At 58.3% G+C, this 15,824-nt stretch overlaps 1 protein-coding gene across 5 annotated transcripts in view; it reads left to right on the top strand.

Annotated features, from left to right (window-relative positions):
* The window catches only part of LOC121602743 (tetratricopeptide repeat protein 28), a 114,539-nt gene extending 99,793 nt beyond the window's left edge, over positions 1-14,746 (top strand). For 4 of the 5 annotated variants that reach the window (XM_041931514.1, XM_041931525.1, XM_041931533.1 and 1 more), the window contains exons 3-6: positions 4,363-8,429; positions 8,518-8,657; positions 8,744-8,926; positions 10,144-14,746. In XM_041931514.1, the coding sequence (XP_041787448.1) occupies positions 4,363-8,429; positions 8,518-8,657; positions 8,744-8,926; positions 10,144-14,303 (8,550 nt within the window). In that variant the 3' untranslated portion in view covers positions 14,304-14,746. Of the gene's footprint in view, positions 1-3,447; positions 3,873-4,362; positions 8,430-8,517; positions 8,658-8,743; positions 8,927-10,143 lie in introns of those variants that run through there. The other variant, XM_041931506.1, reaches the window with a different exon arrangement.
* Positions 14,747-15,824: the final 1,078 nt, after the last annotated feature.

Genomic DNA, 15,824 nt, shown 5'->3' with positions numbered 1-15,824 from the left:
TGCCGCTGGATAAAGTGTAATTACACCAGGGGATTCAGAGTACACCAGGGAAAAAAGAAGTTTTTTTCTTTTGACGCCATCGAAGATGTTCGCTGTCCAATGTGCCAATGTTCAGTACTGCTAAGCTGCTGGGTCAAGAGCGCTCCCGGAGCGCTTATGATTTGTTCCACCAATTCCACAAATGAATGTGCCGCACACCCACCGAATGAATTACCTTTCACTCGGGCAAGCGGTGCTCTGGAGCGGTTTGGTCGCAAATTAATTTCATCTTGAACATCTTGCAACAACAGCGCAGAAAAAAACCAGATCCGTTGTGCAAGATCGATCGATTTCGGCCGGGCTTGGGCGATCGCGTCCTGCACGGACCACTCTCCACCGTCCGGCACTGGGCACAGCACCGGCACTACCGTCCCAAGGTGAAGGTATGCTGTATGGGGTCGTTGCGCTCCTTAAATTGATTTTCACAGTCTCCGAGATCATCTTGGCCACAGTTCTCGCGCGGTCACGTTATCAAAATTCCATTATCTAGTTCGGTTTCAGCTTTCCCGCGCGCACACACACATACGTGTGGCATTTGTGGCAAAGAGCGGCAGATTAATTAGCAATGATTAGGATCATCGCGTACTTCCTGCCCCACGTTGCCTTGACGCGCCCACCGATGCCCTTAAGCTGCGTCGTGGTTGCACCCCCAGCTACACAAAGTCCTTCTGCACTCACTTTACTAATCTTTGGGGCGCACGGGCGCCCACATCCCACCTCCATGACTGCAGCTCGATCGGATAGGGTGAAAAATTACCCTCAACCAGGCCAACCCCGGACACATTCGACATTAGTTAACGCTCCCCTCGAAACCAAAAACGAAAGAGCGCAAGCGACGAACCCGATGGCGATGGCGGGTGCATGACATGATGAAACGTTCCGTCACCATGGCCGCGTGCGAAACATTTACCTTCGGTCGTACATCTAGGACTCCTGCTTGTTAATTCGCCCTCCTCTCCTAGCCACCCCGCCTATCCCACTCTCCCCGCAGCTGACCTTAAGGTGTGAAAAACAAATCTGCCTGTGGTGCCCTTTTTTTTCTTGCCCAGCGATAATGAAAACTCTAACCCAACTTCATGGTGGCCACTTGGCCATGTGTGCGTTGGGCTGTGCTCGAAAATTTCGTACTCATATCGGTGGCTGTTGGAAAGCTCTTTGGTGGCTCTCTTTCTCTCTCACCCTCTCTCCTTCTCGCTATCTATTTCTTCTGTTGGAAAATTAACCGCCCGATGGTGGGTGGTGAAAAGAAGCATAAAAAATGACCCGACTTAAAACTGAAAGCCACGTAAATGAGTCCAGTGAGCGTTGGAGGCTGTGGCGCGAGGGTGCGTTGCACACTAAAATTGAGAACACTGCAGGAAAAGCAGTTTCTTCGTTGGGAAGAAACCACTCGACTGCTCACCAGCAACCAACGAAAGAGAAGGAGAGAAAGAGAGAAAGCGAGAGATGCTGTACATGGTGCGGCAAAGATGATAGCAATCATAAAATAATTGATTACACGTATACCCGCTTCAATTTATTTACACAAAATCGCCCCAAAACCACTCCACTCACCACGGGGCAAGAAGAATCAGTGTTGTGGCGGGGGAGGAGCTATGTTTTGGCGATCAAGCCACTCCAACATTGCACTGTAGGTGCGTTTCTTGCATTAGAGGAGTTTGATTTGTTTCTGCCGTTGTTTTAGGCATTTTTCTGCTGCTTCCATCTTCCTCATTTGCCATCTTCCTCATTTGCCATCTTCCTCATCAAAAGTCCTAAATTTTGGACTCTCTTTCTTCCTCTCCTTCTGCTTCCCTCCCATTGCTGATCGGGTTTTGAAAGTGCATCCGAGAGAGGACAAGAGTGTGTTACGCGTTGCGCGTTCCGTTTGCCCCGGTGAGTTCGCATGATCATTATACACCTGCACCCTCTTCTACCCTAGAAGCATTGCATTGCTCTCTGAAAACGCACTCGGGCCCTGCTCTTCGTTCGGCCCCGAAAAGTGTAACACAACTGTGCGCAACAGTTCTGATGCTGAAGGAAAGATGCCTTTTTTCTGTTTTGTTGCGTGTGTTTTTCGTGGTGCTCTGCCATGTTGATCTTCTGCCGTGCCTTCCCTCTGGGCATGTTTTACATATTCTGGTGCCTAGAGCAAGGTCGTAACTCATTTCCTCCCGAAATCGGTGGTCGTGGATGCATGGATGGATGGATGGATGGCCGCACCCGCACCCCAAAAAAGGAGTTGAAAACTGGGCTACCATACCGGTAGGTGTTCCAGTTTCTTGCTCAAACGGTGCACACCAAACCAACGCTTCGAGTATAACAACAACAAAAAAACCTTATCTAAAGAGAATAATGTGCTACGAGCGGGAAAAGGGGAGCACTAGCAGAAGTTATACTGCCTCCGCACCACAGCTGCTGCGTACCGGGGGCTGAATGAAACCGAAATTTACTGAAGCTGTGAAGCAATCAAAATTCTTCACCCCAGCCACACACACACACACGCACACACGTACTGGCCTGGGCACACAATTTCATTAAGGCGCTGAGGCGTAGGGTTCTTGGCTTCGCGAACCACCACATCTCTCTCTCTCCCTCTCTCATTGGCAATACTTCCGCGCGCATTCCCCTACAAACACACACACACACGTGTGCACGCACACTCATCATGCGAATCGATAAGGGAAGGGCGGGAGAGGGAGCAAGGGAAGGAACAAAGGAAGGGAACAAAAAATCAACATGATATACCCTCGCGCCGCCTTCACCACGGCATGGGTCCTGGTCGGGCCCAGGTAGAAGGCAGAAAGGTACATTTCGGTGCGGCAACCGTTCCTGGAGAGCAGAAGGTGTCTTCTTCTGCAGGGCTTCCCTCTGGGTGTTGAGTGGTGAGGGAAGGGCAGGGGGGGGGGGGGAACAGGAAGGAATGCGATAGGATAGATAGTGTGGCGAGAAGATGCGCAAGACAAAGGCGACGCCGGTGGAGCGACCGAAGGGCGCGATTTCCGACTACAAGAAACCACCGGCACCGCAAACCCCCGCACTCCTGCAAGCGGAGCGGCTCCTGCCATGGCCCAATGTAGGCGAAAAACCGTTCCCGTCGTGCCGTCCAAGCCAGAACGCATCAAAAACAGACGCGGAATTGCAAGCGCTGGCACGACAAGGGAGAGGGAGAAACAGGGTGCCGCCGTAAGGGAAGCGGCGGTTGGCGACGGCGAAAGACAATGCGCAGAAATGCCGAGCGTGAGAGAGAAAACGAGAGATGAGATCGTGCAAGATCGCGCGCTCACGCTCTCCATCCGCTCTCATGCGCACTCTTCAGCACTCTTTTGAGAACTCCTCCGCTCCCGGATATGAGAGCGAGAGCGAGAGAGAGAGAGCGAAACGATGCACGCTCGCGAGAGTCGCCAGCACGATCGACGCTCGCCTTTTTGCGGCACACGATCGCAAAGCAATTTCGAACGCTTTCACGCTCTCAGTATTCAGTGAACCGCCGCGCAGACACGATCGTCGAGACCCGACACGCTCCCCCACAAACCAACAACCGGACGGTCCGGTTCGCGGCGAGTTCGCGATCGAGACTTCCAACAAAGTGTGCGTGTGCGTGTGTGTGTGTGTGAGTTTGTATTAAATCCGTTCGCTGCAAGATGCACACGGAGCGGCGACACCGCCATCGGGGACGTGGTACGGTCGCCGGCCACCATCAGACGGGTGTCGGGAGCAGCGGCACCGTGGTAACGGCCACTGCCGCCATCTCGGCCCACCACCAGCAGCAGCAGCAGCAGCAGCAGCAGCAACAGCAACCCGCCATCCATCCCACCGTCTGGGAGATTCTGTCCGCCGAGCTGATCCTTTCGGTACGGGGTTGCAAAAATTGCGCGAGTTTCTCTTTCCTCTGTGCCGCTCAAGTGTGTGCGCCACGATCTTGTGCTCTGGTCACTTAATTATACGGTGAAGCGATTCGTGGTGCTGTGTGTGTGTGTGTATGTGGTAGTGTTGATCGTCGCTGGTCGACGCTGGCTGCGTTTGTCGCTGTTTGCTCGTCCTTATCGTTGACTGGCACAGCATGGGCAGCTTTTCGATGATCATATATATATATATGTGTGTGTGTGTGTGTGCTTTTGTGTGCGAGTGCATGATTGTGTTCGTGTGTGTGTGTGCGTGTGTTTCTGTGTCTGATAAAAGTATAAAAAAATGTTAATTTGTGTTTTCTCTCCCATCTCTCTCTCTCTGTCTGTTTCTCTCCCATTTTTCCCTCTCTCTCTCTCTCTCTCTCTCTCTCTCTCTCTGTGCGTGTGTTGTGTCCCGTGCTCGCACTGTGCGATCGTGCCATCGAACGCACCACAGAACGAACCGGAAGGTACGCCGGAACTGCCCGCGGCCAACAGGGCCCTCTTCCTCGAGAAGGTGCGCCAGTCGAACACCGCGTGCCAGAACGGCGACTTCAGCACCGCCGTCCAGCTGTACACGGACGCGCTCGGGCTGGACCCGGGCAACCACATCCTCTACAGCAACCGGTCGGCCGCCCGGCTGAAGCAGGGCCAGTTTGCGCTCGCCCTGCAGGATGCGACGCGGGCCCGCGAGCTCTGCCCCCAGTGGCCGAAGGCGTACTTCCGCCAGGGCGTCGCGCTGCAGTGTCTCGGCCGGTACGGCGAAGCGCTGGCCGCGTTCAGTGCCGGTCTGGCGCAGGACCCCAACAGCAAGCAGCTGCTGGCCGGGCTGGTGGAGGCATCGATCAAGAGCCCGCTGCGCCATGCCCTCGAGCCCACCTTCCAGCAGCTGAAGGCGATGAAGCTCGACCAGTCCCCGTTCGTGGTGATTTCGGTGGTGGGGCAGGAGCTGCTCGGCGCCGGCCAGTACCATGCGGCGGTGACCGTGCTCGAGTCGGCGCTGCGCATCGGCTCGTGCTCACTGAAGCTGCGCGGCTCCGTCTTTTCCGCGCTCAGCTCCGCCCACTGGGCGCTCAACCAGCTGGACAAAGCGATCGCGTACATGCAGCAGGACCTGGCGGTGGCCAAAAGCTTGGGCGACACGGCGGGCGAGTGCCGGGCGCACGGGAACCTCGGCTCGGCCTACTTCAGCCAGGGCTCGTACAAGGAGGCGCTGACGTCCCACCGCTACCAGCTCGTGCTGGCGATGAAGTGCAAGGACACGCAGGCGGCGGCCGCCGCCCTCACCTCGCTCGGCCACGTGTACACCGCGATCGGGGACTACCCGAACGCGCTCGCCTCGCACAAGCAGTGCGTGCAGCTGGTGAAGCAGATGGGCGACCGGTTGCAGGAGGCGCGCGAGATCGGCAACGTCGGCGCAGTGTACCTGGCGATGGGCGAGTTCGATTCGGCCGTCGACTGCCACACGCAGCATCTGCGGCTGGCCCGCAAGCTCGGCAACCAGGTGGAGGAGGCCCGGGCGTACAGCAACCTCGGCTCGAGCTACCACTACAAGCGCAACTTCACGCAGGCCATCACGTACCACGAGAGTGTGCTGCGCATCGCGCAGCAGCTCGGGGACCGGGCGATCGAGGCGCGCGCGTACGCCGGCCTCGGCCATGCGGCCCGCTGCGGCCACGACTTTGTGCAGGCGAAGCGGTGGCACGAGAAGCAGCTCGAGATGGCGCTGGCGGCGCGCGACAAGGTGGGCGAGGGGCGCGCCTGCTCCAACCTGGGCATCGTGTACCAGCTGCTCGGCGAGCACGACGCGGCGCTGAAGCTGCACCAGGCGCACCTTACCATCGCCCGGCAGCTGCAGGACAAGGCCGGCATGGGCCGGGCGTACGGCAACATCGGCAACGCGTACTCGGCCGCCGGCTACTACGAGTCGGCCATCAAGTACCACAAGCAGGAGCTGATCATCAGCAAGGAGGTGCACGACCGCAGCGCGGAAGCGTCCACCCACGGCAACCTGGCGGTCGCGTACCAGGCGCTCGGGGCGCACGATATGGCGCTGATGCACTACCGGGCCCACCTGAACATTGCGCGCGAGCTGAAGGACACGGCGGGCGAGGCGTGCGCCCTGCTCAACCTCGGCAACTGTCTGAGCTCGCGGCAGGAGTTCGCGCAGGCGGTGCCGTACTACGAGCAGTACCTGATGCTGTCCCAGGAGCTCGGGGACGTGGCGGCCGAGGGCAAGGCGTGCCACTTTCTCGGCTACGCGCACTACTGCATCGGCAACTACCGGGAGGCGGTGCGGTACTACGATCAGGATCTGGCCCTCGCCAAGGATCTGCAGAACAAGATGAACATGGGCCGGGCGTACTGTAACCTGGGGCTGGCTCACCTCGCCCTCGGCAACACGGGCGGAGCGCTCGAATGTCAGAAGTACTTCCTTGCGATCGCGCACATGACGAACCATCTGCCGGGGAAGTTCCGCGCGCTCGGCAACATCGGCGACGTGCTGATACGGATGGGCGACGTGGACGAGGCGATCAAGATGTACCAGCGGCAGCTGGCGCTCGCCCGCCAAACGCGCGAGCGGGGCATGGAGGCGGCCGCCTGCGGTGCGCTCGGGCTGGCCCACCGGCTGCTCAAGAAGCTGGACAAAGCGCTCGGGTACCACACGCAGGAGCTGACGCTGCGGCAGGAGATGAGCGATCTGCCCGGGGAGTGCCGGGCGCACGGGCATCTCGGCGCGGTGCACATGGCGCTGGGCAACTACACGCACGCGGTCAAGTGCTACCAGGAGCAGCTGGAGCGGGCCCAGGAGCTGCAGGACTCGGCGGTGGAAGCGCAAGCGTTCGGCAACCTGGGCATCGCGCGGCTCAACATGGGCCACTACGAGGACGCGATCGGGTACCTCGAGCAGCAGCTCGGCACACTCGAGCAGGTGAGCTCGCCGACCGCCCAGCACGATCGGGCGCGGGCCCTCGGCCACCTGGGCGACTGTTACGACGCGCTCGGCGACTACCACACCGAGGCGATCAAGTGCCACGAGCGGCACCTGCAGCTAGCGATCGCACTGCAAAGCCCCCGGGACCAGGAGCGCGCGTACCGGGGCCTCGGCAACTGCTACAAATCCGTCGGCAACCTGCAGGAGGCGCTCGTGTGCCTCGAGAAGCGGCTGGTCGTGTCGCACGAGCTGGGCAGCGCGGAGGCGAAGGCGGCCGCGTACGGTGACCTCGGCAGCATCCACAGCGCCCTCGGCAACTACGAGCAGGCGATCAACTGCCTCGAGCACCAGCGGGACATTGCGCGCGAGCTGGGCGACCGGGTGCTGACGTCCGATGCGATCAGCGGGCTTGGCGCCGTGTTCCAGCAGATGGGCGACTACGACGAGTCGCTGCGCCTGCACAAGCAGGACCTGGAGCTGGGCGAAAGCGTGAACCACGCGACGCTGCAGGCACGGGCCAGCGGGAACCTCGGCTCCGTGTACGATGCGCTGCGCAACTACGCCGAATCCGCTCGCTACTACGAGAAGCAGCTCACCCTGACCGCCGACCGGCAGACGAAGGCGCACGCCTGCCTTGCGCTCGGCCGGGTGTACCACGCGATGGAGCAGGTGCCGCAGGCGGTCGGCTTCCTGCGGCAGGGGCTCGCCATCGCCCAGTCGCTCAACAAGCTGGAGGACGAGGCGAAGCTGCGCTACCGGCTCGGGCTGGCGCTCGTTGCGTCCGGCGAGGACGATGCCGCCCGCCAGCAGATGGAAAGTGCGGCCCAGATCCTCGAGTCGATCCGGAGCGATCAGGTGACGCCGGAAGGGCGCACCCAGCTGTACGACCTGCAGACCGCCTGCTACCAGACGCTGCAGCGCGTGCTGGTCGGGCTGGGGCGCACCGAGGAGGCGCTCGTGGCGGCCGAACGGTGCCGGTCGCGCCTCGGCGCCGACTCGAACCAGAGCGCGGAAAACTCGCTCAACAACCGGAAAACGCTGCTCACCTGCAGCGAGTACATCTTCGACACGGTCAACCGCAGCAAGACGAGCATCATCTACTACAGCCTGGCCGGGGCCGACCTGTACGCGTGGTTCCTGCAGCCCCAGAAGCGCATCGTGCGCTTTCACGCAACCAAGCTGGACGACCAAACGCTGCCGATGCTGAAACAGAAGGCACTGGCGGGACCGGCCGGACCCAGTGCAGCCGCGCTGGACGCGAAGGGTGGAGCAGGTGGTAAGCTGGTGGTGCAGGAGGGCGGCGGTGACGATGGGTCGATGGGCGACGAGCAGAGCCTGCTGGCGCGGTACATCAACTACGTGCGCGACTGTCTCGGCGTCAACTCGGGCAGCGTGCTGCAGGAGGGCGACGGCAGCGGCTGGAAGTCGTCGAGCGAGAACCTGATCGACGATTTCACGAACGAGCGGGCCGGCTTTCTGCGCATGGTCAACCGGAACCATCTGCTCAACTCGAGCAACTACTCGCTCAGCTCGCTGTTCAGCCTCGGGAGTGTCGGTGGCTCGGTCGCCAGTCTGCAGGGCTCAACACGGTAAGAGGCGCGCTTGATTTGGGGGAGCGAGGATCGCGATCTTCTGGTGCTAATTGGTGTCTTCTCTCGCTCTCTCTCTCTTTAACAGATCGATCGGAAGCCTGCAGGGATCGACACGCTCGAGACGCTCGAACATGCTGCCACCGTGGCAGGGACCGTCCTGTCTGCATGTCCTCTACAATCTGCTGCTGGCGCCGTTCGAGGACCTGCTACCGGACATTAGCACAAGTAAGAAGCGTTCTTCATAGTGTTGTTGTGCTTTGTTCCACTCTCTCAACGGGCATTTTTGTTGTTGTTTAATGATTCGTTTTCAGCTGCTCGAATTGGGCGCCGTGAGCTGATTCTCGTGCTGGAGAAGGAACTGTACCTGGTGCCGTTCGCCATCCTGCGCAGTGGCGATGAGGATGGCGAGTATCTGTCGGAACGGTGCTCGTTGCTTACCGTGCCGTCGCTGCACACGCTACGCCAGAAGAGTCGCATCAAGACGCGTGAACCTGGTAAGTGTAAACCTCTATGAAAGCAAAGATTTAAAGGTAGAGTGCATGTTAAAATTTGGAGTTTTTTGCTGACTTTACTACAAAACAAGCCGAACTTGTTTGAAGTAATTGAGCCGTAATTGAAGTGCCCAAAGGATACAAATGATTTCGATTTGGTAGATTCTGAACCATTATTGGAACCATTACCGGTACTGTAAGAGTTCTTGTCACCATCATGATCATGGAACAGATCCCGAATTTCTATTGGTCTAGCAATTGAAGTTCTCTAGAATTGACTCCCAACTCTTACCGGATCTGAAATAGCTCTTGAACTGACACCGTTTCTTGAACTGATCCTAAACCCCTATTGATGCTGATACCCATACCATTCCTGAAGCTAATTCCGAACCCAAAACTCTGCCCTGGAACTGATCCACAACGCAAACCGGTCCTAGAACTGTTCCTGAACTCTTCCCTACCTGCCCTGGAAAAGGTTTCTGAACCCATACCCATTCCTGGAACTGAAATTGTACCCAGCACTTTTCTCAAAAACACATGACGGGCATGTTGTTCTTTAGTCATACGAGATGACGACTCTACCACAGGACCGATCAAGACATTAAGCCTAAATACATAATCATCGTAGCATGGGTGATACGGTGAACTATTCGATAGATGCGCCGGCTCCTACAAAGCCGGACAGAATTGTTTTCCATCCGGAGTACTAATAAGTCTCGGAAGCCTATGTAGGAACCCCACGATCTTTTTATAAGGAACTGTGGGAGAACCTCCGGTTGGGCCGGTTTCATGGTACAGCCGTCAACTCGTACAACTTAGCAACATATGCCAGTCATGGGTTCCAAATGGACCGTGCCGCCTTACGTAGGACTGACTATCCTGCTATGGGGGGTGTTCCAAAAGTCACTGAAAGCCAAGGCCATTAGAGGTACAGATAGGCCTTGACCGACAGCGGTTGTTGTGCCAAAGGAGAATAAGTGGGAGAACCTCAAAAACGTTATAACGGTATTTAAATTCCATAAGAAATGCTATCTATATCAGTTGGGGAATTCAATGACCTTGCATTTGGTGAATAATTCATAACATTATAGTCGCGCTTTTAAAGAAAAATAGACCCGTAACCCCAAAATGTCATCTTCACTCCTGCACACACTATGTTCGCACCTTGATGTCCATCGAACCCCAACCACTAATGAACGTTTCTTTCCCTTCCCACCCAGCTGAAGGGCTGAACAGTGCGCTCGTGATCGGCGGACCAAAGATACCGTCCTCGCTGTCGGACACGTGGGGCTGGTCGGATTCGCCCGCCTCGCTGCAGGAGGCGGCCATGGTGTCCGACATGCTCAACACGAAGCCGCTCGTCAGCACGAGCGCCACCAAAGAGGCGATCGTGTCGGAGCTGCCGGCCGCCGAGTGCGTCCACTTTGCCGCCAACGTGAGCTGGAAGCTGGGCGCGGTCGTGCTCAGCCCGGGCGAGGTGCTCGATTCACCGAGCACCGGCAAGCGGTTCTATCCGAGCGCGGCCGGTGAGCTGCTCGGCGCCGACAACGACGAAGAGCCGACCGACCTGTCCACCACCAACATGGAAATACCGCCCCTGTCCGACTTCATACTGAGTGCGGCCGATCTGCTGTCGATGCGGCTCACCGCCAAGCTGGTCGTGCTGAGCTCGTACCACTCGGTCGAACCGATCACGGGCAGCGGAGTGGCTAACCTTGCCAGCAGCTGGCTGTTTGCCGGCACCGGTGCCGTGCTCGTGTCGCTCTGGCCCGTGCCGGAAACGGCCGCCAAGATACTGCTGCGTGCGTTCTACTCCGCACTGCTGCAGGGCACGCGCGCCGCCCGCGCGCTGGCGGAAGCGATGCAAACCGTGCAGCACACGAAACACTTTGCCCATCCGGCGAACTGGGCCGGCTTCATCCTGATCGGCGGGAACGTGCGGCTGTCCAACAAGGTGGCGCTGATCGGGCAGGCGCTGTGCGAGCTGATGCGCACGCCGGACAAGTGCCGGGACGCGCTGCGCGTCTGTCTGCATCTGGTGGAGAAAAGCTTGCAGCGCATCCACCGCGGCCAGAAGAACGCAATGTACACGACGCAGAAGAGCATCGACAACAAGGCGGGCCCGGTGAGCGGCTGGAAGGATCTGCTGATGGCGGTCGGGTTCCGGTTCGAGCCGGCCGCCAACGGCATCCCGTCGAGCGTGTTCTTCCCGCAGAGCGACCCGGAAGACCGGCTGTCCCAGTGCTCGGCGAGCCTGCAGGCGCTGCTCGGGCTGTCCCCGACCACCCTGCACGCGCTGTCGAAGCTGGTGCACGGGGCGGAGATAGCGGACGAAATCATTGGCGTGATGCGCAACGTGGTGGCGCAGTTCCCGTCCAAGGCGACCGACAACGAGAGCGCGATCGATGTGCCGCTGAGCGTGCGGCTGTGGCGTGTGTCCGGCTGCCACGAGCTGCTCGCCTCGCTCGGGTTCGACCTGATGGAGGTGGGCCAGGACCAGGTGACGTTGCGCACCGGGAAGCAGGCGAACCGGCGCAACTGCCAGTTCGTGCTGCAAGCGCTGCTGGCACTGTTCGACACGCAGGAGGCGCCCAAGAGTTTGGGCATCGAGTCGAGCAGCAGCTCGGAGTCGCTGAACGAGGAGGACGAGCAGGACGAGCAGGGTGCCGCCGCGGCGCAACAATCAACCGCCCAACAGTCGCAGCAATCGCAGTCACAGTCTGCGCAGCAGCAGCAGCAGCAGCAACAGTCGTCGCAGCAACAAGTGACGCAACAGCAGCAGCTGAAGGTGTCCTCCAGCGTGAGTCCAACGCCAACGAGCGGCGACTCGCAGCAACGCAGCATCTCCCCGGCCGTCACGGTCAAATCGCAGTCGAGCTACAACTTCTCCCGCCCACCACTGCCGCTGCGCCGCGTGCCGTTCCTGAGCACGCGCAGCGCCTTCATCTCGTACGTGCGGCGCCGCGGCGAACCGGACGGTGGCCAGACGGACAGTGCGCAAACGGCACCGTCCGCCAATGGACCAGCGCTCGACACCAGTCTGGCCAACACCACCGACAGTGAGCTGTCGGATGGGTACACCACGCAGCAGATCCTGCTCAAGAGCGACCATCTCGCCAAGGGACTCGGCTACTCGAGCCTGCGCGGCACGATCAAGGTGTCGCGACCGGGCGGTGGCGGCGAGAGCGATGCCGCCTTCACACCGAGCCCCCCGGTCACGATCCAAACCGTCGATCAGAACGTGTCGCTCGCGCTGGCCCACCAGACGCGCATCAAGAACCTGTACACCAACAATGGCAACGGGCTGCTGCACGGCACGATGAACGGTGGCCACGGGCCGACGGCTGCCCCGTCCGGGCTGGCGTCCGGGTACGCCGGCCTACCGGACGGGGTGCACCACCATCCCAACCCGGTCCACCATCATCGCCGGCCGGACAGCTCCAGTTCCGCCAGCTCGGCCACGGACTGGGAGGGCTCGGGGCACGCGACCGTGCTGCGCCGAGCCGCCGGCCACCAGGGCCATCATCTGCCGCCGCTACCGCCGCCCCGCCAGACGCTGCCGATGGTGGAGAGTTTGCGGCCGCTCGCACCGCTCGCCCCGGTCTACAACAACATCAATGGGGCGGTCGGACCGTCGTCCGTTGGTGGTGTGGGTGGCGTCGCCGGCGGCAAGAGTGGCGGCCAGAAGTCGCTCTCGGTGCTCGAATCAACCAGCTCCGATTCGGAGTTTGAGCGCTCGTTCGATCTGCCGCCCGGTGGCCCGGGCCCCTCCAATGCGGCCTCCATCAGCAGCAAGCTCACCTCGCTGGCGCACAGCCTGCAGAGTATGCGCACGCGCAACAAGCTGAAGATGGGTCCGATGCCACACATCCCCACCGCCGCCGGTCAGCAGCATCTGCAGCAGCACCACCAACAGCAGCAGCAGCAGCAGCAGCAGCAGCAACAGCAACAGCAACTCCACCAGCAACAGCTCCACGGCCATCCGCTGCACAGCACAACCAGCACGATGAGTCGCTCGAAGCTGCCGGTCGACCAGTTCGGCTTTCTCGATCGGCTCAGCTGCCGGACCGAGATCTCATCGGCGGCCACACTCGGCAGCCTTGCCGCGCCGCCCCGCAAACCCCTCTCGACCCTGCCGGACGACGAGCGTACGCTGAACCTGAACGCGAACAAGCTCTACTTCTCGCCGACCGACGCCGAAATGCTGCCGCTGGCGGAAGCATCCCCGGCCGATCTGGGCCTCGGCGGCAAGGTGGCGACCTCGCACGCAGCCTCGGCCCACGCACCACCGCTGGGCGGTGTCGGTGCGGGCGCCCCCGGACCGGGCGCCTCGTCCAGCAAGGACGTTCAGCCGGGCGCGAAATCGAGCCAGAAAACGATCCAAGACTCGATCCTGCGCCACATGTCGCGCGAGATGACACCGACCATCTCGGAGGTGTACCACGAGCGCAACATCGGGCTCGGGCTGGCGCCGTCCCTGTCGAAGCTGCTGCTCAGCAAAAACTACGACGAATCGCCCGACCTGGGCAAGGGCAGTGGCAGCAACGGCAGCAACGGTGGTGGTGCCGGTGTCGGTGGTGCACTAGCGGCAGGAGGGGCCAGTTCGGCCGCGGCAGCTGCCGCCTCGATGCTGAACAAACCGAGCGCCGCCCTCACGGTGGGCAATCTGGCCGAGGCGATGAACGAGATCGAGATGAACGCGACCACGTCGAGCAAGCTGGACGAGGGCGCCTGTGCCATCTGCCATTCGCCGTCCGATCTGCTGTGCGGGTGCAGCGCCACCTCGACCGTGGCCGCCGTCGCCGCCATGACAGCCGCGCTCGGCGCAAGCACGATGGCGAAGAAATCCAGCTCGAACAAACCGTGGCTGAGCAACGTGTCGCCGAACATCGTGAAGGCGAGCGATCTGACCACGGCCGACATACTGGAGCAGCAGAAGCAGCTGAAATCGTCCGTCAGCAGCGGGCTGACGAGCAATCTGTCCTCCTCGACCGAGAACTCCCTCTCGACCGTGGTCAAGCGGAGCGGTTCGCCGTTTTCCGACCTGTCGCGGCGCGACGAAGGGGACGGCCGCAGCGTGGCCGATTCGCAGTGCTCCGGCAGCTTCCGGACCGACATTACCGGCTCGACCGTTGCTACCTCCAAGAGTCAGCAGCAGCAGCAGATCGTCTCCTCCTCCTCCCAGCAGCAGCAGCAACAGCAAAAGCAACAATCAGCACAGCAACAGCAGCTACAAACACAGCAAAGCACCGGTGGCGGCGGCGGCGGTGGTGGTGATCCGAATGGTTCGTCCGCGGCACAGCAGATGGCGTCGTCCGTAACCATGCCAACCGGCACGACCGTAACGCAGCAACGGGGAAAGTACATCATAGACACGTGAGCCATGGTGTGAGCACCTTCCCAAGGGATGACTCCCATAGTGTTGGTAGGTTAGCTCAACCCAGAGAAAGACTGTTTAGATAGAACGTACATTAAACTGTGTAAAGATTTTTAATGTGAGTGTATGTATGTTGTGTGTAAGATATGAAAAGATTTTAAAGAAAGAATTACAAAGCTAAGAAGTGCAGCATTTAAGTAGCTTTGGCTCCTCCCACCAAGTTTTTGTACAGGTATTAGGAAAGTACTAGGTATTTTAATCAATAGAAAACGGTCATTCGTAATGTTTAGCAACCCTTCCCAGGTGAAGATGATATTAACTGTAACATACATGCTAAACATGATATTTATGTTCAGCAGATGGAGAGTTGCACTCCTTCTTCGTTACGCTAAGTTATTGAAAAAAAAACCCTTGACGGAGCCAATTTCCATTTTATGAAACTAGTGTCCTTTTATGTTTGTGTATTAACCGTATCGTATAATCCGAAATCTTGTTTGAAAAGATAGACAGAAACACACTGAAAGCCACAAAGGTAAAGGTAAGTAATGTAGATATGGGTTCTCCGGATCGCACCCACGTTTCCTGCTCCGGTGCTGACTAGGTTGATTCCGATTCCGACTCGTCCGGAATCGTAGTAGGGCGGTACATGTGAGAAGACACATTTATTTGACTGATATCTTTCTCTTTCTCCGCAACGAAAACAACGGAAAATTACAAATTTGCATTCCCCAAACTATCGCAAAGTGATCGAAGTTCATTCCAACTCAACTGATCGCCTTGAAACACTTGAACACCGCAAAACGGGCAAGCCCATTTGTTCTCGGTTTACTCAGAGGTTCCATCGACGCAGTAGTAGGCGCTGACCACACTTAGCATTTTCTGTGTCGCCCTCTTTCAGGAATCACAGGGAAACAACACTGTGCCAGCGATTGGACCGTTAATAATTATTAACACCCGGCATAAGGTAGGCCACAAATGGCAAGCAACACGGCACCATGGCTGAACACGACACCGACCTCCTTCATTGCCATAGTTACCAGTGCGCAATTTGATGATTTGAATTTTCCGGATATTGTTCAAAATATTAGCATAGCGTTTAGTTTTTCTTTGACTCTTTTTTATTCTATTTTCTTGCGGTTTTTTTCATCTTCTTCTTGCGTAATAATTTACAAACATAAATAAAAAAAAAGGGTTTCCATTTATTTTTCCATCTCTCCGTAGTGGTTTTCCGCCCTCCGCCCTACCACCACCGCCCACACTACTGTGCGCGCGCATTCCTTTCCCCGGTTCGAGACATATTTGCTGAGCGAAAGAGCGAAAGATGTTCTCTAATTACACACACGGCAATGTAGCACTAATGCATTCGGAACACAATATAACTTGCTTGTGCGCTGCACAGGCTTATAGCTTCTGCAGCAATTGAAGAGACTTTCCATGCGAACACAATCGACACAAGGATGTAAATAAGATTTGGTTGTTTAATTTCGAAAAGGAAGGATAAAATACGATAGATTTAAACAGAAA

Source organism: Anopheles merus, chromosome 2R (genome assembly GCF_017562075.2).
Source record: "Anopheles merus strain MAF chromosome 2R, AmerM5.1, whole genome shotgun sequence".
NCBI lineage: Eukaryota > Metazoa > Arthropoda > Insecta > Diptera > Culicidae > Anopheles > Anopheles merus.
This window is presented reverse-complemented; position numbering and strand designations above follow the sequence as displayed.